Source organism: Musca vetustissima, unplaced genomic scaffold (assembly GCF_032173495.1).
Source record: "Musca vetustissima isolate MV318-11 ecotype Yass unplaced genomic scaffold, APGP_CSIRO_Mvet_v1 utg51635, whole genome shotgun sequence".
NCBI lineage: Eukaryota > Metazoa > Arthropoda > Insecta > Diptera > Muscidae > Musca > Musca vetustissima.
Window position 1 is genome coordinate 28,138 of NW_026884336.1, and position 25,244 is coordinate 53,381.

The following is a 25,244-nucleotide window of genomic DNA, read 5'->3' on the forward strand; positions in this document are numbered from 1 at the left end:
ACATTGATTGCCAAAAATAATTTTCAAAAAAAAAACAATATCTTCGTGAAAAAAAAACTTGTGTTGATCTTTATTTGTTGATAGTGTATCTACATTCTCTTTCTCTGCTTGGTTTTCTCCCCAACACGCTCTACAATTGTTTTTGTATTCGCAGGCTATCTAATCTCAGTCACACTTCTAGTAGCGCTTTATTCTCCATCCATGGCAGCAATTTCTGAATTTGTTGACAATAATTCTGTTGGCCGTACATAGCTTTCAATAGTTTATCTTTAGATTCACGTAGATCGTCGGAACTTGCTACTATATGGCTATCTTTGCTGGGATCCCAAAGTGTAAGAGGCAATACTTGCGTCACCGCTTCAAAGGCTGAAAGTAAAGAAAAAATATATTTTTTCATTATATCAGTGACATGCCCATTGTTTTCAAAAACGATTAGATTAAGTTTTGGTTCCAAAATAATTTACGAATATGTCTACGTAGAGTGAATATGCCATTTTTATTGCGATTAATACTAATACGAATTCAAGTGCATGTCTAATGAAGTGATGTTCATTTCAGACGTGCCTCCAAGTATGAGAGATATGTTAGACAGTGGAAAAAGGCGTAACCATTTCGTGGTTACAAAAGTATGGAAGTGGAATTCGACATCGGGCTGGAGTTTTCATTTCAGTTGAAAGTCAGACATTGACGAAAATGGATCTTTTCCTCACAAAGCATAAAATGATCAAAAAAAGTTAACCTATGATGGCCCGGCCGAACATTTATACCCCTCAACATGAGGATAGCATTCAAAATATGTAAAATTAATGGCGCTTCTAGGAAATGTTATGATATGACGTTGAATATACCGAAAAAAGGTGAGAAAAAGTTGATTAAGTTTTATGGGATATACCAAAACGGGGATCAATACTGATTATTTTGGGTAGTAACATTTAACATCCAATGAGAATACAAATTACAGCCAATTCGGTTGAAAAACGTGTCCAAAATTCCTAAAATACCGATTTGTGTCAATATTAATCATTTTTTAGTACAGAGATATAGGGGTACCGTTATATGGGAGCTACACTCAAATTTTGTTAAATATTAATAATTATACCCTTCACCACACTATGGTACAGGATATTATGTATTTGTGCATATGTTTGTAACAGGCAAAAGGAAACGAGATAGACATGTGGTTTCTTCTGAGAATATGCATAGAATCACTTTTTTGAAATCGGTTCATATTTAGACATAGCTCCCATATATAGTTTCGTCCGATTTTAGTTAATTGGTGCACCAAAGTCCCAAGAATTGTCCGATCCAAAAATTAAATAACTTGAATAGCGTACTGAATTAAGTCCCGTTTAAAGTCTGTGCTCTTTTCTGTTTTCGGTTCAGATTTAGATAACTCCCATATATACTTTCGTCCGATTTTAAGTAAATGGTGCACAAAACTTTCAATATTTGAGACAAAATCTTGCGCTATGTACGGAGTTAGGTCCAGATACACGTATGCGAAGTTTTTTTTTTTTTTTTTTTTGAAATCGGATCAAATTTAGATATAGCTCCGATATATATTTTCGTGTGATTTCATTAAATTGTGAACTGAATACCCAACATTTGTTCGATTCCGATGAAATCTTGGATAGCACGCTTTGCTTCAGCCGAATGTTATATGTCAAGTTTTCTTCAAATCGGTCCAAATTTACATATAGCTCACACAAATAATTTCACTTGATTTCATACAATGGTACACCAAAGTCCCCATGTCTACCGATGAACATGAAATTTTCTGTATATTTCAGAATGACATGTGTATGGGTTGATTTAAATTGGTTTATACGGCTTTGTAGATCACATATTTAATTTTGTCCGATGCCGTGTCAACAAGTTTTTTCTACCAACAGGATAGATTTTTTGTACAAAGTTTGTTTAACTTCTCAAAAATACCTTTTTAGAATTTCAAGTGAAAATCTCAATAACTTTTGAAGATATAGTCGATTTATCATCAATCGAAGGCAAGAGACTTTAAACACGTTTTTCTCCAAACAATGTTTTTACGAATGGCGGGCACGACAACTCAAAAACTATTAGTCCAATCGGTTCCATATTTAAAACGTTGTTCTGAATCTACATAGCTATTGTATGAACTAGGATAAATCTAATCGGTGAAGTTCTTCCCTATTTTTCTCGATCGAAGTCAATAATCTTATTTCATAGAAGCGCCAGATATGTACTCTTTCTTAATGCATTGGAATTTTGAGACTTGGATGTTCCAGTGATCGGCAATCATGTCCACCGTCTAAAAGAAGGAATTTTTTTAATTACAAAAAAACAACAACAAGACAACAACAAAAACATGTTGTCCACTAATTTTCTTCTTCTTTAGGTATTCAAATACATGTATGCAAAGTTACAAGTATTAAACATAATGTAATCTCGTTTGCCAGCCGTTTGAAACTCGAGAATGGGTGGGATCCCCTGAATAATTGATCCTTCATTTTGAGCGTAAATTCTGTCACCTTGCAAATTGCAATAAAGGGTTAATGTTTGTCTGTTTTAATGGTCACTTTAGTTATGTACCCACATAGAGAGTGATTTTTTGGTTTCTTAGATTTTTTATGAATCGAGTTTCCTAGTAGCTAAGTCTCTTCAAAATCAAACATTCATGTACATATTGTATTATCAAGTCACATACGTGGATGACCTGTGGAAATCAGGACACCTGCACGCTGTTTTCATTAACTGTGATATTTTATAATGACGTATACCTCAGTAGTATCAACATATAGATTAGATGTTTTTCAAGTTGATTTTCTATTTGGAAAACTACCAAATATATATTTGGTAGATAGTTTATTCTATTTTTCAAATAAACAATTTATGGAATTTACGGAAATTTCTGTCTTTTTTTGTTTTTTTTTTTTAATGATTTCAACGATTTCTGATGGCAGTGATCAAATATCATATATATTAAACAAATCTCAAAAGTGCTTCGATATCACAATGTATTTTTTGTTGTCCCTACTCATTTTCCCCACGTTATAACATTGAAGTAATAGACGTACTTGTATCAATGTAAAATAATTTGATATGAGATTATAATGCCTTGACAATGAAATAATAAATATATTGTAGAAAATAATTTGACGAATAATACATTTATTTATTATCGGCAACTTTACTTCATTCTAGGTTACCAAATAATACAGATATGAACAAATTGATACACATTTTAAAATAATTATTAGTTTTTGAAAAAAGTTAGGCTTAATCCCAGTTTGTTGTTTTCCAAAAAACAACAATTTATTAGTGGGAAAAGTATGGCATTTTCCACCAAGGAGTAAGCATGGAAGACTATAGTTTCGTATCAAGCCACTGATCCTCATCAATTTCCTTAGTTTTTTGTGGAGATATTCTCCCCAGAAGCTATTTATAGCTACTTTACAAAAACCTTTCATACCCAAATGTCTCTTGTAACAAATCGAATTACTTACGTTACCAGCGATACCACCTCACTGAGAAGTTCGTTGGCTCCTGACTTCGTGGTTAACAAGACTTTGTTATCGTGGTTAACAAATTTAACACTAGAATCTGTAGTGAAATTGCATACATATACAAAATGTATCGTCAATTGCGTCCATTAAACTTAATGTACTTCAGTACAACTTTAGTCCATAAAAATATATTTTTTTGATGCTAAGTTTCTTTCGTTTTTCCACCGAATTTGGCTGTAATTTAGTTTTTGGGTTCTCAATGAATGGCACATGTCCGTACCAAAAATTATTAATATTGACCCAAGTTTCAGAGTAGGCCCCTTATAACGGTACTAAAATTATTAACGTTTAAGGTTAGCCCCCCTAATATGGTACCGCCAATATGAGGATCTTTTACACGTTTTACAATAATAACCAGTGAGTGGACCAGTATAGTCGGACGGGGCCGACCATATGATACCCTACGCAACTTCCACGAAAATCTAACTTTGTGTGGTTCAATATTCTGAGCATGGACAATATTTCGCGACTGGCCGACTAGAGGTCAAAAAATATACCAGATTCCCTTCACCGAGGGTCGGTCCACTTTATCCCAAAATTATTATCTGATCATCACCTAAAATTATAGGCGTTGCCCTTAACCATAACTGAAACCTCATGAAATATTTCAAAGCGATCTGCGCTATATTTCCGCCCTCTAGTGTGGTAATGGTTTATTAAATAATTTCTAAATACGTAAGCACCTTTGAATATTTACGTGTAATTCCCACATCCGAGTATATATGACAATATAATGGGCATCGATTTAAAGGTCAACCACACTTCTTGGATATACTATCAACTCTTCGGGTCTATGTCCTTCAGGAGTAAACATATACGTCATAGAATACAAATTTTGTCATTTTTCACACAAAAGTCGGGGTCCATTTAAACCACTAAATATTGTCCGATCTTTATGAAAACAGGCATGCTTATTCTTTGGCTCGATTTCCTTCTTCATGTAAAATTTCGACGTTCGGACCATAATTGTGGCCGCTAGAGCCACAAGAAAAACCGACAAAAATTAAGTATTTGGTCCATTTCATAATGGACAGACGGACGGACACACATGTCTAGATCGACTCAGACAGTGGAGATATGACGATCGGTATACTTAAAGGTGGGTGGAGGACCAATATTTAGCGGCGTTACAAACTTTTGGGGCTGCACAAAGCTATAATACCCTGACAACATAGTTGTGTAGGGTATAATAACTTTGTATTCTCACAAGGTACCACTACATCTCCGCACTAATAATTATTAATATTGACCCATGTCAGAATTTTGGACACGTTTTCCAACCGATTTGGCTGTAATTTGGTATTTTGTATTCTTATTGGCTGTCATATCTAACTACCAATATATAAATATGAATCCCAGTTTTATTATAGCCTAATGAAACGGTAGCTCACTATTAGATATTTTGAGAATTTCAAGGTCCTATAATATAATTTTAGATATTTTGATTGTCATTCTCACGATGGAGGGTATAAAAAGGCGAAATTAACATAGTTATACCCTTCACCACACTGTGGTACAACGTATTATGACTTTGTGCATATGTTTGTAAAAGGGAAAAGGAAACGTGTTAGACCCATGGTTACTTTTGAGACTATGCATAGAATCACTTTCTAATCCGATTTATGCATGTTCGTCCGACTTTCCGTCTGTTGATGTTAAATTGTAAACAAAGTACAGGTCGCATATATGATCCGATATGGATAGAATTTGGTAGAGCTCATTTATTTGGCCCAAGGACGAAGCCTATTGAAATTGGTGAAAATCGATATATAGCTCAGATTTACATATAGATTCCGACTGACATCACATTAATATAAATTAATCTCTGCCAAGTTTTGTTGAAATTGGATCAGATTTAGATATAGCTACCATATATATTTTCGTCCGATTTTAGGTGAATGGTGCACCAAACTCCTAATGTTTGTCCGATTGGCACGACATTTTGCACAACTTATGAAATTGAGGCTAGAATAACGTTATAGCGTTTTGTTGAAATTGGTGCATATGCAGACATAGCACAGTGGGAAAAATGCAGATCTAGAGCGCAGAAAATAAAAGTAGATGTTTTACTGTATGTTTGTCGATATTTTGGATAAGAATAGATTTAGATGGGCAATTTTAATTATTTTATAAAAAAATTTGACAATTTTTTTTATTAACCCATTAAGCGCCGATTTTTTTTTTTTCTTTTGTAGAAAAAACTTAAATTTTTAGGTGAAAATTACTATTTTGAAGCATTTGAAACATTTTATAATAAGCTAAATTTTTCGTTATAACTAATAGTACTCCTAAAATGGGAGCTTCTTTTAAAAATTCCGAAACATTTGGAGGGTAAAAAGTGGGTTAAGGGCAAACACTATTGTTATTATATGTATCTTTATTATTGTTCATATTATATATCTAAAACATTAAACTATATATATTTTATAAAATTTTGGCATTACTTATTAAATACTAATCACATTCAGATTCCGAGTTTTGATCCGAATTATTTGGTAGCATTGGATCCTCCAGTAGTTTAAGGACTTCTTCAGATAGTGGCTCACTATATCGATGGTTAAGAGATGTACTACGAGACAAACTTGATATTTTTGGATCAGAAGAAAATAGCAACCTATTGAAAAGATCCCTCATGCACTAATATTTTGTGTATGCTTGAAGGCATATAGAACCAAGGATATAATTCCACGAAAAGAATAAATGTTTCCTCAGTAAGTTTTTTAAAAGACTCTGCGTTAATAGCATATCCACAGGCCATTGTTGAAAGGATGATACTAAAATTTTTAATTGATTTTTCATCAGCACCAGTCATCGACGATGCCAAGCCACGTTGGCTAAAAAACGCCTAGCAGTATTGCCATCGTTTGTTGTTCCGGATACTGACTTAGGTGTGTCAACAATAATGTGCATTTCTTCCTTCAAATCATTAATGATACGTGCCTTCCTTTTTTCGAAAAGTAGCCCATCGGAGCTATTAATTTTCCACTTTTTCAAAACCAGTCGGTATGAAATGTGCAATATACATTCTAAACATCGAATCCTTGCATGTAAGGTAGACAGGCCGTATTCGTATAAGTTGATGTTTGGTGTTAGAGACGAAATTTTGTTGTAATCATTCATTACTTTTGGTGTTATGTGCTTATAGCGAAAACCATAAATGTAGGTAAAACCGTGTATATATGAATGTTACACCAATGATATTTTTCAGGGTTCATAAAGTGGACCCTTTACCTGCGGTATTTTAGAAGACTCTTACAACCGATTTCGTTGTAATTTCAATTTTTATTTAGAAAGACATTTGGAATAAATGTATATTCAGTGCATGAGATTAAAATCAACGTTTGGAGCAGCTTACTTAAATACCCTCATTTTCATACTCAAACCCAGTACCCTGGAACCTTAGGAAGGACATTTTGAACTTGTTTTTTTTTCTTATCTGCTATGCTGTGATCTATTCCAAGTCATATTTGATGAATTATATCAAGAAATTCACAAATTTTTAATTTTATTTAAACAAAACCTTAAAAAAAGCTTCCTACACCAAATTGGCATTTTTCAAAAAATTGCCATAAATCCGAGAGTCGCAGGAAGTCGCAGGAAAAAATTTTGTATGATGTTCTAGACAGACACACAGGAAAAATAAAACAAAAATCAACGCTGAACTCGACTGCACTCCATACTAAACCCCTATTTCAATTTAAGAAATTTAAAAAAACGGACCTTACATATATTTAGCCCGAAACACCTAAATTAAAATAACTTATGGGTTATATAACTATACCATTTAATTAAACACCAATACTATATATCAAAACAGTTGTCGCAATCACAAAATTTTTGGCCAAAATTATTTTTTTGAAGTTTCATATTTTTATAATTTTTTTGCGCGGAATAATAAAAAACACTTCAAACCATCCGAAAATAATTGGTTTTTCTAAATACCATTAATAGCCGCTCGTTGGTGTAATGCTAAAGTTGAAAATTTTTTGTATAAAAAATAGAACAGACTGTGTGCTGTAAAATATATACTTTTTGGTGTGCTGTGTGGTCGAATGGGTATACGAAATTCAGACCAAAGTTATTATGAATCTGGAAGCTGATAATAAGTGCTTTCATAATATATAAAGAAAGAACGAAGAAAGTTGTAATATCTGGGTAGGGAGATAAAAGTTTGTGTGTATATTGAAAATTATTTTTGCAAATATTTTTGAAATCTTCTTAATCTTTAGAAAAAATGTAAAAATATCGTCTCCTCCAAAAAATTTTTGGAAGCTGGCAGGGGTATGTACTATCATATTCAGATGAAATATTTTGCCTTATTTTGCCTTTTTTAGAAAAAAATGTATTTTTCTACTTTAAGTTGAGTGAAATTTTTTATAAATTGATGTTTTTATTGTATATAGTATTGAACTGAAAATGTGGGATAAAGACAAAGTTTCATCCGATTTTTCTTAAAATTGATATTTAAGGTTTTAATAGTATAAAAAACATTTCTGCAACATTTTTTGAAAATTGGCCCTTACTGTGACATAGCCGTACCGTCTGATTTAAGATATTTTAAAGATTTTAGCGATATTATTTAACCGATTCGGTTCTAACTTTGCATTTTGACTTCATGGAATGTATAAACTGTTTGTACCAAATATTTTGGTTAAGACCTCCCACAACGGCGCCTCACTATTTAATTAATTTTCGTTGTTTTTGTACAAAAATGGCAGATTATAGGGCAAGAAGACAAAGAAAATGTTTCTAAAAGGAAGCAAAAAAATCAAAACGACTTCTGGACAGAGTTTGGAATTCGCGTTGACGTTCCCAAAGTTGGTGGTTTTGGTTCCACTAATGATGGTAACACATCCCGTCGTGCTTTTGGTAGTTACCAGAAGTTTGCTCAAATTATCGGAATTAAAGAAGAGCTTGTTTACCGCCTTCATATAATTCTTGTATGTTTAACATGTCAATTTCCCCTTGATTTGGAAAAAAATTGAAAAATACTGTTTCGAAACAGCTAAATATATTCAGGGCCATTATCCTTGGGTAGCGATGACACCAACAGTGCACAAGGTCTTGATTCATTCTAAGCAAATAATGCAGAATGTTGTGTTGCCAGTTGGATGTTTTGGAGAGGATGCTGCTGAATGCAGAAACAAAATATATAAAAATGACAGATTATTACACGCTAGAAACAGTAGTCGTGTCAATAATCTCACAGACGTATTTAATAGAGCATTGGATACATCTGATCCACTTATATCATCTATACGCCTAAACGCCCACTTACAAGAAAGAAAGCGGTTAAACCTGCCATCTGAAGTAATCGAATTGTTAGTTTGTGAACTAAACGATGAATTACGGCCCGCGAATGATACTGATTGTGATGAAACCACAGATGAAGAATTCGAAGAAGAATATGGCGATGAAAATATATTTCTGGAAAACGAAATATCTATATATATTTAATAATTAATTAATTTAAAACTTAATAGAGTTCTTTTATTTTCTTTACTTAATAGTATAAAACAACCTTCTTAAGCCTGTTTTAAGTCATACTTTTATAAAAAGAGTAAATTTTGAATTATGTTTACCGCATTTTATTTTGTTTTACAACTCATGTTTGTACTAAAACATCACATTTTGTACCCTAACATTTTGTATGCCTTTGCATATCTAAAAACCTAATAAATAGTACTATATTGTACCTTATGATTGCAGAAACGCGTTTTAACGGATTTGCAATAAATATTAATATTATTATAATAAATATTAATCTATTTATAAACGAAAAGTATACATTATGTTGTATTAAATAATTTTGGCCATTTCATTTCAATGATCCTTCGAAATTGTGACGTCTGACAGCATTCATTTGTTAAATATACCCAAAGTGGTGAAGGGTATTATCACCAATACCACTTGATTTGACAACATTAAACATTTAATTAAGAAATAAAAACACCCACAATATACTTACCCCATTTATTATTTTTCATCATTTCGTAATGCAAATCCGACAACTTCAGCAAAGTTCCCTTTAATTTCAGCTGCTTCAAAAAGCTTGTCAATTGATCATAATAGAATTTGACATAATATTCTAATTTGGTTATTAGCTCATCCGTATTGATTGATGACAGCAAAATATACCACAAATCCTTGGCGGGGCTTTCATACGAACAATAACCCATATTGAGGAAAACACAATCTTTAATATTGCCAAATGCATCCATATGAAACAACATATTATCCAGGGTGCAATTGCCCAATGAAAGAACCTGAAATTCCTGAGGATTGAAATAAAATTGCGGCTCCAAAAATTTAGTTTGTAAAGATTTCTGGAAATGAATAAAACAGTTGTTATAAAATTACAGTATTATTTTCAAATGTACTCACAATTGTATCTTCATATTTTAGCAAATTATAAATATGCAAATGCTCCTTAAAAATCCTGTCGGAAATGGATGGCATTTTCCTTGAGGATTTCTCGGAAATCATTTCAAATTTGTTTGAAGCTACGCTTGCAGCATGGAATGCTGCCAAATTTGACAAAATAATTTCTATTTGTTTGCTGCCAAGACCACCCGATTGTCCAAAACATCTGTAACCTTTATATTGTAAATCCTCAAAAAGGATATATTCTTCCGGTACAGTTTGAGGAAATTTATAAGCAATTGGAGAAAAGTTGATGGATTTATTTTCCTCTTCATATATTTTCCTTAGCTTGGGTAAAATTTCAAAATTTACTTGGTTTTCAAGAGCCAAAGATGTATTGTTTAAATACGGTAATAGCTTCTCACCACCACTTAATGTAGCGGTTTTTAAAATGAAACCCATAATACGTCTTTTGCCATCTGAAATAAAGAAGAAATTGAAAAGAAAATGTTAAATATACTGTATCGAGTGGTGCACAGTTATTCCAAAAGTTTGCGGAAGGATTTAGGTTTAGGCCTTCAAAATACAAAATACAGCTGAACCACCAACCACAACGGTGAATGGCCTTTAGAAATGATGCTGAAAGAGACTGAAAGACATCTCTAAGATCTCTAAGATGTTTATTCTAACATGTTCCTTTCGAATGCGGCTAAAGTCCTTGACTAATTTAAGTGTATGTTCAACTGCGGGTATGAAAACCCAAAGTTTCACATTTTGGAATAGATGGATACTTAAACCTAGTCTATCGAAAACGAAATATATTGCTTCCACCTCACATATATAGATGCAGACAAGAAAACTAACAGTTTACCTCAATGAGTCTGTTCTCAAACCCATCAAGTCCATAACCCTTGACAGAACCCTTTTGTTTAAAACACACCTAATAAAATAAACCAAAAATCGGGGAACAACCTCAAATTTCAATACTCCTCGGGTCGTAGTAGTCCTCTTTTCAACCCACGAAACAAAACAATCCAATCCGCTTTTCCACAGACCGAACAATGGAAAACCTCTACAGAGAGTACTCAGTCGTTCGATCACATAATTTATAACTGCCCAGTTATATCATTTCCAGGAAATATTGAGGAAGTCCCTTTCAACAGCCCCAATATCCTGGCTGAACACATTGAACATGTTTTAAGAATTTCATAGGCATAATACATGGACATAGACTCGAATGGACATACATAACAGACAGGATGGACATACATCCACCTCAAAATGTTCAATATTTGTAAAACTCATATAAAGCAAACGGAATATCCAATATTGCACATCGTAATATTTTCCAAACCTAGATCAATTCCAAATGTTCAAGATTTTTAAATCAAATATTTTGTTAATAATGTGTGTCTAATTTGATTCAAACTTTTCATATCGTAATATTTTTACCAAACCTAGATCAAGTCCACCCCTTCTGGCACCATTTAATTTCCTAAGCGAATGGTGTATTCAATTTGATCCAATGATTGAACAAAGTAACCTTTTTAACAAACCTACATTAAATCTGAAGATGTGGTCTATAAAACAACTTCTTCTGGTACCTCAACACAGATGGTAAACTCTTCGTTAAAAAACAATGGCCCATCATGTGTGGTATACATTTGGCAGACCTTAATATTTATACTAACCATGTATATTATAAATTTATTAAAAAACCAGTGAGCGGAGCAGTATAGTCGGACGGGGCCGACCATACGATACCCTACACAACTTCCATGAAAATCTAACTTTCTGTGGTTCTATATTCTGAGATTGGGCAATATTTCGCGATATTTGCACACTTTTGACTGGCTAGTGGTCAGCAAATGTTACAAATAATCAGTACAGCCCCTCTACATACTTGTCCAGATTCCCTTCACCGTGGGTTGTGTTGTGATGTTCGGCTTTCGACTCGAAAAGTACAAATAATTAAGTTTTCGGTCCACTTCATCCGGCGTTGTCCTTGACCATAACTGGAACCTCATGGAACATTTCAAAGCGATCCGCGCTATATTTCCGCCCTCCAGTGTGGTAATAGGTTATTAAATAATATCTGAATACGTATGCACCTGTAAATAAGTGTAACTCCCGCATCCGAGTACCTACGACAATATAATTGGTATCAATTTAAAGATCAACCACTCCTCGTGGATATACTATCAACTTCTCGGGTCTACGTCCTTTAGTGGTAAATATATACGCTATAGAATACAAATGTTGTCATTTTTTACACAAAAGTTAGAGTCCATTTGACCCGCTAAATATTGACCGATCTTTATCAAAACAGACATGCTTATTTCCTGGCCCGATCCGGTTCTCCATGCAAAAATTCGGTGTTTGGGCCATAATTGCGGCCTCTGGAGCGACCAGAAAAACCGACAAAAATAAAGTTTTTGGTCCATTTCATCCCCTAAATATTAACCGATCTTTTCCAAAAATAATAGGGGTCTTCATTGGCCAGAACCCATCCTATATGCAAAATTTCGTGAAGATTGGTTTATAACTGTGACCTGTATCGTGTTTACAAATTATAATGGACAGACGAACGGACGGACACACATGTCTAGATCGACTCATCTAGTCAAGATATGACGATCGGTATACTTAAAGGTGGGTCTAGGACCAATATTTCGCGGCGTTACAAACTCTTGGCGCTGCACAAAGCTATAATACTCTGACAACATAGTTGTGTAGGATGATGTGGGAGTTACACTTAAATATTTACAGGTGCTTATGTATTCAGATATTTTTTAGTAACCCTTTACCACACTAGAGGGCGGAAATATAGCGCTGATCGCTTTAAAAGTTCCAGTTATGGTCAAGAATAACACCTACAATTTTCAGTGATGATCAGATAATAATTGGACCAATGATCAGATGAAGTGGACCAAAAATTTATTTTTTTAGAGTCGATCTATAGGCCTCAATTATAAGCCGAACATCACAACACAACCCACGGTGAAGGGACAATTAATAAAAAGGACTGTACTGAATATTAGTAATATTCTGAAAATATGTCAGTGTAAGGAAAAGGTGCTGTTGACCTTATCGGGTAAGAGCGTGCAAATATCAAGAAATATTGCTCAGGCTCGCATTAAAAATCCGCAGAAAGTTAGAGTTCCGTAGTAGTTGTGTAGGGTATCGTATGGTCGGCCTCGTCCGACTATACTGCTCCTCTCACTGGTTTATCATTAAATAACTTTTGCAAAGTAAGAAAAAGATGATAATCGCTTGGTGTCAAGTCCGGGCTGTATGGCGGATGCATTAAAACTTCCCAAACAAGCTTCCAAAGTTGCTGGCGAGTCACTGTAGATATGTGTGGCCTAGCGTTGTCCTGGTGGAACATGACGCCTCTCCTGTTGTCCAATTCTGGCCGTTTCTGATCAATTGTAAAAGGTTTAAAACAATTTTATGGTCCATTTTTTAACTCATGGGCGATGTTACAACGGTTAACATGCCGGTCAATTTCTACCATTTCTCCGATTTCATCGACATTTACGAGGACCGGCTTACCTTTAACATCAAAAATTCCTGAACGGAATCTACGAATCCAAAATTGCACATAATTGGCTGTAACAGTATCGGAACCAAAAACACCGCTTGACTAACATTTTCGCCTTTGTAAATGAAAAACTGTAGAATGCACCGAATTTTCTCTTTCATCACTTCCATTTTTAACACCCTATAACTCACCACTTAATGCACGAAACAAAAATAGCAAAATATTTTTTTAATGTTTATGTGTGTAATGTCACCCTTCCAACGAGCATAAATACGAGAAATCGATCAGTACAGCCATCTACCGAAAAAATAATGGATTTCTTTTTCCCCAACCCAATATCTGTCGGCAACATCGCTGGCACTTTTGTACTTGTTCTACAGACAATATTTGACATGAGCCTAAAAGTATGCAACAATTACTAAGCTTTATTTGATAATTTTTTACCATAATTGCGAGAACAAAGATGTTCCGTATGGCGACGATCGATTGAGAATACCACAAACCTTCTTTCCTTGGCTTCTATAGAACGCCATTTTATTGCCTTATTTATGTGATTGGCATGAAATATGTACCAAAATACATACAGTGGTGTATTTATTTTAATTGTTTATAGGACTCCCATTATCATGAAATTTGTTCGCTGGATTTAAGTTCCATGAAGGAAACAGATATCGTGGCTATAATGCGTACACCTGTACACTCGAAATAAAAAACTTGATATTTTAAAAAAAATTTTGGTTAGTCACTTTTTTAAAATTTGTTCAATAAATTTTAGCAGGTAATTAATTAGATGTAGCTGCATAAGCATATTACTTCGTCGATCCAAAATATTATATAATCTACAGCTAACTAATAATAACTCCTCAGATAACAGCCTAATACGCAAAAATGTTGCTATGGTTTTCTTAATTTACTATGTACTTATTTCAAGTTCAGGGTAACATTCGGAGAGACTATTGATATTATTACCTTGCGATCAATTCAATTTAATTTCAATTTATCGCTTTTTTGCATACCTTTTGCTTCGTATTCAATTTTAACACTCAAATAGTTATCTTTGCAATTGTCAACGAGTTTTGGTGAGAATTTCAGTATTTTTTGAAAATCCACAATTTCTTTTAATAACAGTTTTTCGAAAAGTTCTTCATTAACCCATTTTGGGGTGCCAATGTCAACAACGGATATTTGCCTATCGATCACCATTTTTAAAAACCAACTAATTTAAATTGTTGTTTTTAAACATTTGCGAACCAAACAATCAACTGATTCTTATCGTAAATTGATTAAAACATTGGTAATGATAAGGGTGAGGAGAAAAAGAAGAAAAATTATGTTCCTATTTGCAACTGGTTATTAAAAATAGCAATCAATCGAACGGCTATTTTTATTGATAAATACATGATGGTTGCACTTATCACCATGTCTATACTGCTACTATTTATAGTTGCATAAATATAGCATATTTTTAGGCGCAACTGTAATACACATAAACTACACCACACAGTGGTACATGGTAATATGGCTTTGTCGTCCGATTTTATGTTAAGGGTAGACAATTCGGTTGTGTGTCGAGGACAAAATAAATATTGACACAAAGTCTTCCACAAAGTCCCTATCTTGATATAGCCCCCATTAATGGGTTCGAATCGGGTTTAAGTTTTTTTGAAGGATATACAAATTTAAATGAATCTTTGCATTTTTAAAATATTTGGTGATCAATATGACTGGTCACATGTGAGTCGTATCATATTATATTGGTTTAGTACTTTTTGGCATTTCATCATGTAAAGACAAACAATGTTTACAAATCTTTCGCCAAAAGCTTCGAAACAGATCCGATTTTTTCGAGATTCGAATTTTGTTCAGCGATGAGTCCTATTTCCGCGGGTGAAGAACAACATCAACATATTTAAAAGCTGTAATTTCACCCAGAAAAATAAACAATAGTTTGGTATGTTCCCGTAGAATAATCGGGGCACATTTTGAAGCTCGTGTTTCATAGCACCACTTCCCACACATCACATTAATCAATAGATTTATGGAGGGATCACTTCGGTGAAGGGATAATTTCACGTTTCAAGCCGGTCGATTCTACTAAATTTTCAAAAAAGTTTGGCCCTCCATCAGTTCATGATGGAGAGTATAATAACGGCCATCATGAAGTAGACATTCGAAATACCTAAAACCGACCGGAATTATTTTATTTTCTGGAGAAACAAAATAACAAGCTGCAGACATACAGGTTAGCAAATGGGACATTGACATCAAACATGCGGAAAATGACGCGTGATCTTTGTATAGGGACTATATAGAAAAATTATTTTGAAAATGTTTTGTGAAGATCCGGCAATGACAAAGTACAATCACTTCGAAGTGCTAAAGTATAGTCACTTGTTGATAGGACCATCCATCTGCATATCTTGTTCGGAGAAGAAGATTTACCATCTAATGAAACCTATGTTTTATCTTAATAAAACCAATTCGGAAAAAAACAAGTGAAAAAGGGCTATGTTCAGCCGGCCCGAGCATTGGACACACTCCCCCATAATTTTTATCTCGATATCCTCCGAAGGTGGAACTATGGACCTTCATACTTTGTAGTGTAAAAACTGACAATATCGGGTAATGAATATACCCCCGCTATGATGGAATACGCCTATATGGGGACAATCCCCACACACGGAACAAATCAGGAGAATTGTTACTAAATACGAAATAACAAATTACTGTAAATTCGGTTGAAAAGCGCGCTCAAAACTCTCAAAATACCAACAATTTGGGAGTACCGTTATGTGGGTGCTAGACAAAAAAAAATTGGATCAATATTGATATTTTACCAAGTTACAGCCAATTTGATTAAAAAACTTGCCCAAAATCCTCAAGCTCAAAAGAAACTACCGAATATTGGTGGTACCGTTATATGGGGGCTACCCCGAAACTTCTTAACTTGTAACGTTTTATAACTTTATAATTAAACTTAACTAAAGCCACAGGTTCAACTAATTTAGCCCTTAACTAAATTCAACCAAAACCTTTTCTTAAAAAAAAAAAAAACTTGATATACAACATTTGTTTTCATACGCCGATATTCGCATAACCAATTATGTTCGCTAAGATGATTTATCATATTACGAAATGGTTTAACGCATTTTGTGTTTTTTTTCATTTTCTAACCCTGTCCAGAACTAATTAATACCATATCAAATGATTCAATTTTGCACTTGCCCATGGCAAGCACACAGACAAAACCTCCACTGCATTAAAACATCCCTCCCTGCTCTATTACCTTTTTTGTTCTGTCAAATTATAGAATTTGACCTAATCATGTCACCATCTAATATGACAGAATAATTCGATTGAATTTGGTGCAAAATCTCTGCAAATTTTCGCCCAAAAAAGGGAGAAATCAATCAAAAATGTTCTATAAAGTGTCAGTCGTGTTTTTAATTTATTTGTTGTTGGTCGATTGGGGCGATTAATGTCAGTGGGTATTTTGGCACAGATGTTCATTTCAATTGTGTGGTGTAGTGTCGATAATACTGTTCAACATGGTGAGTTTGGGTGATGTGTTCTCCTGGCGAGATTTGTTCTTGGGAGTAATGGTGGTGGATTTCGTACACAATACAAATGTTATCAATTTACTCTATGGTGAAAGTGACGTTATTATGTTGAATTTAGATTATTGTACATTGCTCCACAACTGCCTCCGTGGCGCAATTGGCTAGCGCGTTCGGCTGTTAACCGAAAGGTTGGTGGTTCGAGCCCACCCGGGGGCGGCCAGCTTTTTGTTGTTTAAAAAAATAAAGTTTTTACAATATACATTATAATTTTTATATTACACCAAATTTGGCATAACGTACTGAATTGTGCCTAGAATGATGTCTGGCAAATTTCGTGAAAATCGGTCCAGATTTAGATATAGCTCCCATATATATTTTCGTCCGATTTAATGTAAATGGTGCACCAAAGTCCACATATACTTTCGATTTGCACGAAATTTGGCATAGCGTAATGAATTTAGATTGATTTTAAGTAATTGACGCACCAAGGAATCAATGTATGATTGATAGGAACAAAACGTAATGAAATTAGTATAACCTAACCTGTGAAATCGGTTCATATTTGGATATAGCTTCCATATATATATATATATATATATATTCGCCCGATTTAAAGTAAATTGGGCATCAAACTCCTCATGTTAATCAGATTGACATCAAATGTTGTACAACGTACAAAATTGAGTATATAATTACGTAGTTGCGTTTTCTAGAAGTGCAGACATATATATTTGTTTGTTTGAAGTCGATTTACAAACTTTTTTCTCATTGTAACAAACGAATGACATGTTTATGGATAGATCTGGGTAGATTCACATTTAGATAAATATCACATATTTTATTTCATCCAATTTCATGTTAATAGTCCTGTGGTGAAGGGTATCATATAGTCGGCCCCGTCCGACTTTACTACTTTCCTTACTGGTTATACACTTTTTATGTAGAAAAAACTTCATAATCGTTCGATATTCCCCTTGACGGTAATATTAGATATACTTCCAGAAAGTGAAAATATAAGATAGTTTCCTATAGAATCCGGATCAGAGACTTAAAAAACACTCCGGGGAAATGTATATTCTAGTGATAAGTTAATATTGTAATATGTATTGAGCAAACAATCTCTAATCATGCAGGATTATGAGCCGAAGCATACATTCCGACTTGTAACGAACTGGTTTGAAGACAGTTAAGTTATGTTAATGTAAACCGCAATGAACATCTATGTATAGTTAAAACACGGGTTTCTCACTTTTTTGCGAGAAATCGAGGAAGTGTGGTATTTAATACTTCCGTATGTGTGTGAAACTCTAGTGACTTTTATAGGCCGGAGCAGCAACGTACACAGGATTTCATTTCGGGGGGGCCCGGTAGTACAAATTGAAAAAATTCGCTGTTGCAAACATAAATTTAATATGAAAAATTTTCATTTGGGGGGGGGGGGGGCGGGTCCCCCCCGTGTCGCCCCCTGCGTACGTCCCTGGGCCGGAGATGCAAATAAGCGAATCACGCATTTCTTCTTTCTACAAAACCTTAAATGAAGCGTTATCATTATCCATTCCCTTTATAGAATACAATCCTGATAGTGAACCATCGTGGTCATCTTCTTATTATTAGAAGTATTATTCAGAATATCTAGTAAAAATGAGATGTAGATTATAAAATAATCCGAAAGTTTTTTTTTTAATTCATTCACATTAAACGTAAAGTTAGCGCATTGTCCAGTTATATGAAACTTGGTAGTTGAGATCATCTAATAATTCTGATATTGCAAATATGTTTGGCAAATTTTTCCAGAGCAATTATTCAAACTTTCCGTTTAATTTTAATCATAACTACCATATGGAAAGGTAAACCATTTTCCACATTAAATGCCCTGAAATCACTTAAAACCTATAATTCTGCTATAGTCGTAGTACGTAGCCATTTTTGGCTCTTTGTTCTTTATTTAAATGATCTTCAATCTATAATCCGGTTTTCTAATATTTAAATGTTTTCAGATGATGTAAATCTTTTTTTGTAGTCTAAATCCACTTAACTTTTCATTAAACTTGCAACATGACATACACTCATTCGTAAACTGTTATAGTGCCAATGATATGTCCCTAAACCTTAAGAAGTGCAAAAAATTATCTCTTTCTAGGACCAGCCCTATACCTATTGATTACTTTATAGGTTCTCATACATTTGACTCTGTAGACTCGTTTAAAGATCTTGGTATCATTTTAGTTAACAAATTGCGTTTTCATTTACACATTGAATCATGTGTTAATAAAGCTAAATCGTTGCTTGGTTTTATAAAGCGATGGTCTAAGGAATTTGATGATCCATATATAACTAAACGTCTATTCATTAGCCTTATTCGACCCACGTTGGAATACGGCTGTGTATTTTGGAGCCCATTTTATAAAAATTATTGTAATAAAATAGAATAGGTTTAAACCCAGTTTCTTTTATTTGCTCTTAGGGGATTACCTTGGAATCTACTTGAAGCACTTCCTTTAACCGTTTGAAACTGATTGATCTTCCAACTAAAGAAGTGGGTAAAGTGATTTTAACTTTTTAACGGGTAAAATAACCGTAGAACTGATGTTATTTCTGGCTGATGTTATTTCTGGCTGATGTTATTTCTGTAGCCTGTAATTTTCATAGTACGAACTATGGGGTGTACGTTCTCTCCACGTTATGGTGAGGTGGCCCATCGGTCCGCAGGGGGGGGGGGGTGCGAGTGGCTCGGGAACGTTCGATATGCAATTATTTTAAGGAACGATTTTTTTAAATAATTTAAGGTACTACTCTAATCTCAGCTCCTATTCAATTGCTATACTAACGATCAAATCTTTTTCTTTTTATGGAGTTCGATTTATTTACGAAATGTGTTGAAAACGCTACTGTTCCCTTCGCTGAAGAAAATGTACTGCATATTTGGGTGTTTCAGTTTGACCATAACCTTAAACATACACCGAGACATATCAAAAATTGGTTGCGATAGTCAAAAATCATGGTTTTATTATGGTCAGCACCATCAACAGATCTTCACCCTTTACTTTGGAGTATCATAGATAGCAAACTAAAAAGAGATTCACAAACATAACAACTTTCCAAAGGTTCCGGATGCGAGGAATAGTATATCCAAAGATCGAGTTGAACATCCCATAGATTCAATGCCTCGTCGGAGTGCTGCTGTAATCAAAAATAATGGTTTGTTTTGACTAACCAAAAAATGGGTCAATTTAGTTTTTTGTAGATTATTTTTAATTTCAAAATAAACGAATAAATTAACTTTTTATTTCAGAAAAAAATTGTACTTTAATTTTATTGTTAAAAAAGTTACAGGTCATTTATTTAAATTGCAATTTTAGTTGCTTTAGTTTTGGCCACCAGTGTAAATAAAGCTCCCTTATATCGTTTTAGTAGGATTTGATGGAAAATTACACCACATGAATCCTAAAATTGCTTTTTGTGTATACCCAAAGTGGCACAGGATTTCATGTGGTCGTCCTCGTCCCCATTTGGTCTTCTCTTACTGGTCATTTTTACAAAACTATATACTACAATTTTCCTATCTTATGTGTATTATTTAATTAGGTTTCAATAAAAAAACTCTAAGAAAATTATGTATTATGAAAACTTTTCAGACATTTGCGACTTACGATACCAAAAAAAGGAGTCAGCAGGAGTCACTTTATCGGTCGATATAGTTTTATTTAAAAAATTTTCACACACTTTTATTTACATTTTAAGCATTCATAGATATCCGTCAATGAATTCCCACAAATATTTGTTGGATTTAACCAGCAGGAGTCAGATTAAAATGTAAAAAATTCTTATCCGATGATACTTAACAAAGAATTCCGCATAGTAAAATTTAAAACAAATTAAACAGCAATCAGTTTTGTTGTCTCTACAAAGTGCTAATAGACGGCACGTGAAGCCACTTGGCTTATGATGAAATATACAAAAGCTCACGACATAAACAACACACTCATTCTATTCGGTCGTTATAACACCCCCGTATCTTTAATATGATTTTGCCTTAATCTAGCATGAAGTGTTGCTAATAATCTTTCCGCTTTGTTTTTGTTATGAAGAATATGTCATAAGGAACAGTAAACATATTGCATGCCACCAAGTGTTGCACACAAGCGGAGGACGACAAATCAGAACACAGCCTTCGAAGGCAATCTGTTACCATCTAGGGTTGGATGACGGCTTGGTACGACTTTCACTTGCAAATCCTATTAAACATGTTTGACTTCTTGTTGTTTACGAAACTCGTGCAAACAAGGGTGGTGTTTCTATCCATATTCAGTTAACGGTAAGTGTTTGCCCAATATTTTGAGGATTAATTTTTGTTGTTGTTAGTGTTAGCAAATATTAAAAAAAGGGAACAATTACTTTTGTTATTGTTGCCTTTTGTAATATGTCGTAAAATTATGACAACCAAGGGTATACGGAAGGGGGATATGCGATATTATTATTTGGTGGTTAGAAGATGAAATAAAAACAATTTGTCGATATGTAAAACTATTTATTGAAAAAGGTTGTACATCCTTTTTAGAATTGTACAGAATCTTAGTCAGTCTAAATTACAATTTGGATATATAGTATTCTTGAATTTTGTATGATTGATTTACATTGTATTACATCATCCCTTATTTATATGTCATTGAAAATGAATTCGTTGGCCGGTTTACGCAACATAAAAATTAATTATAATTTTACGCTTTGTTAGCATTTAGCAAATATTTCAGGGTCTACTTAAACATAAACGAAACAGATCGAATATAACAGGTGATGTGTTTCCCAAACCAAAGTCAACACATAATGAAATGAATTCGAAATTTTAGAAAATATACAAATAATAGCGGGTCAAAGTTTAACAGGAATTTTAAATGTTGGGATTTGCGTTTGTGGTCATATTAACTTTAGTAACGTAGGGGATTATAGATACCAAACAACAGCTCTGAGCGGCTCTAACATGAAAAAGCCCAGGCTTATCTTGGCCCCTCTTTCATCTCAATTGTAGACACTGAACTCTCCGCGGTGTCACCTGTGATAGCTACTTTCAACATCCGATGAAATATTGAGCTGATGTGTGTCGCGAGTTCACCCAAAGGAACTTTAAACTTGGACGCACGTTGAAAAGAACAGGAGCAGTTTTCGCTTTGGCGGATGTACTTAATAAGTACAAAATCGATATTATTGCCTTACATGAAATCCGATGGAAACATGCAGGTTTCAGTAAATCAGATGATTACGCACTGTAATATGTAGTAGAATAAAAAACCTCGACTGCAGATTCACTCTAGTAGATGAACGATTTGCTGTAATCCGAATAAAAACGGAGTTTTTTTACATCAATTTTATTTGCGCCCATGCTCCGACCGAAGACAAAGATGAGCAGACCAAAGACATATTTTACGAGTGCCCAGAAACAGCATATGATCGCTGCCCTGGCCATGACATCAAAATTCAGCTAGAAGATTTTTATGCAAAAATCGGAAGGGGAAATGTTTTTGGCCCCACCATGGGAAAATTTAGTCTACATGAAGTAACATCGCGGCAACAAAAAACATGGTAATTAGCAGCACTAGATTCCAGCATCTCGATATACACACCTGGGTTTCCCAAACAACGAATATCGTTTCCGACTATTACCTTGTAGCAGCCAATGTTCGATGTTATGTAACACAGAAGCCGACTCAGCTCAACTTACCCTCTTTCTAGTCGAAAGCACTCCTTGTCCCGATAATAATATAAAAACACATTGGCAAAGAATTGGTCACTCCCTAGAAACTGCAGCATTAGCAACAATTGGGTACCAAAGACCACCATCGGGCCGAACTTTGGATACCCTCCACCATAGATATACTGACAGGTACTTAAAAAAATATAGGGAACATACCAAAAAGTGTACCTATACCCACATTTCTACAAACCGATTATGGTTCTAAAAATTTGCCCATCTTATTATTTCTTCCAAAATAGTTCATGTTCGAACATGGGAAATATCGGTTCACTCTTTATGGTACCTCCCACACAGGGGCTAGGCCTAAAAGCGGGTTACAGTTCATATATATTTAATATATACATATATATATATATAAATATATATTATCGAACCTTATGTTCTAGTTTTTTTCGCATCTTCCGCAGATGAAATGATTACAACTGAGTCTTAAAAACAAACCCAAACACGGAACAAATCATATAACTATGAAATAAAAAAGGGGGTTATATGGGGACGACCCCAAAAAGGGGCGAATATTAAAAATTTTTGATAAGGAGATTTGTTACCATATACGACTACAAAATACCAAAGTGCAGTGAATTCAGTTGAAAAACGCGCTAAAGAAACCCAAAATACCGAAAATTGAGGGTACCCTTATATGAGAGCTATCCGAAAAAATGGACCTATATTTATAATTTTTTGTGGAGAGTTTTGGTACCTATTAAGAACTCAAAATACTAAATTACAGCCAATTCATTGGAAAAATACGATCAAAACCCCCAAAATACTGAAAATTAGGAGGTACCGTTATATAAGGGCTACCAGAAAAAGTGGACCTATATTCATAATTTTTTGTGGAGACATTAAGTGCCCAATAATAACTCAATATACAAAATTACAGCGTTTTCGGTTGAAAAACGCGCTCAAGAACCCCAAAATACCGAAAATTGGGAGGTACTGTTATATTGGAGCTATGCCTAAACGTGGACCGATATATCCCATCTTCGAACTTGACCTGCCTGCAGACAAAAGACAAACCTATGCAAAAATTCAGCACCCTATCTCAATTCCTTCAGAAGATAGCGTGATTACAACAGACGGACGGACGGAGGGACAGACGGACGGACATCTAGCCATGTCTTAGAATTTTACCCTGATCATGAATATATATACTTTATAGGGTTGGAAATGCATATTTTGATGAGTTACAAACGGAATGACAAAATTAATATACCCTCCATACTATGATGGAGGGTATAAAAAGAAGAAAAAACAAGAAACAATTGAAATGTACAGGAGTCAGATTGAAGTCGGGAAATTTTACAAACAACAAACTGAAGGCTTTGGTGCATGCACATCCTACTGTACAGATTAATTAGGAAACCTGGTGACAGATACATATAGTGTGTTGAGGATCTGGAAGGAACATTTTGCAAAGCTTCTGGTATCAAAAAGTGGCAGTGAAGATGATACCCCAGACCAATAAGAGATGACGGTATAGAGTGGTACCACTTAGCCAAGAGCAGGTCTGAGTAACAAGCAATCGGATCAGAATAAAAAGAATAATAAAGCAGCGGGTGCCTATGGGTTACCAGCCGATGTTCAGATACTGATCAGGTGTGTGTGTACCAGCTGATTAGTATAATTTTATAGATAAGCTGTGTCCCGTGTACAAAAAAGAGAAGGCGATATGTACAAACTATAGAGTAATTGGTCTCGTTACCATCACATATAAAGTGCTATACCGTGAACTGTGTAAAAGACTGAAGCCAATGCTTTGACCATTGGTTTCAGTCGTTGGACTATACCAATAAGGCTTCTGACCTCTCAAATCCACGATAGACCATGCACTGCGCCAAATTACATGCGCAAGAACATGAATAAGCTCTTGGAGTGTCTGAGAGTAAAATTCTCTGAAAGATATATGGGCCGATCTGCGTGTGCGGTGAATATCGAAGAACTACGAGCTATACATCGTTACACGGACATCGACATATAAAAGCGATGGTTTCATGGAGAAGGGGAAAGCCCCGAATTCGAAGGAAATATCAAGTGGAGGATGATATATCAAAGCATCGACGCACCTGGAAATCCTTGTAGTTCGGCTTATGGAACAAATGTACTGTTTCGAGCCTGTAAGAAAGAAAGTAAGAGCGTTAAATACCATCAACCACTTTTCAAAATAACTCCTGGCGGCTATATGGAAAAAAAACTGACAAGTAAATCTTAATTTGTTAATTTTTAGCTTCCCATAGGGTGTTAAATCTTCCTAACAAAAATTATCAATATTGGTTTACGTTTTGGTATTGCTCCCATAAAAAGATATCGAGCCATTTTCGGTATTTTGAAGCTTTCGCCGCATTTTCTAATTGTAGTGTCTGTAATTTGGTTGAGGTCGAACATAACAACCTTTTTACTTCTTAGTTGGATGATTTACTATCCAATGAGAACCAAAAATACCGAATTACATTCAATTTAGTTGATCGTGGACCGATATAGCCCAT

The 25,244-nt window shown here is 34.4% G+C and overlaps 1 protein-coding gene and 1 non-coding gene across 2 annotated transcripts; one reads left to right on the plus strand and one right to left on the minus strand.

Annotated features, from left to right (window-relative positions):
• Nucleotides 1-169: 169 nt before the first annotated feature.
• LOC133331311 (uncharacterized) lies at nucleotides 170-14,652 on the minus strand. Its single transcript, XM_061539710.1, has 4 exons — nucleotides 14,466-14,652; nucleotides 9,927-10,384; nucleotides 9,511-9,868; nucleotides 170-366 (listed from the first exon to the last, which is right to left on the minus strand). Exons 1-4 carry the CDS (start codon nucleotides 14,650-14,652, stop codon nucleotides 170-172), a joined length of 1,200 nt encoding a protein of 399 aa, XP_061395694.1.
• Nucleotides 14,653-17,151: 2,499 nt separating this feature from the next.
• Nucleotides 17,152-17,225, plus strand: Trnan-guu (transfer RNA asparagine (anticodon GUU)). The gene has a single exon. It is a non-coding gene; the product is annotated as a tRNA-Asn (tRNA).
• The last annotated feature ends 8,019 nt before the right edge of the window (nucleotides 17,226-25,244 follow it).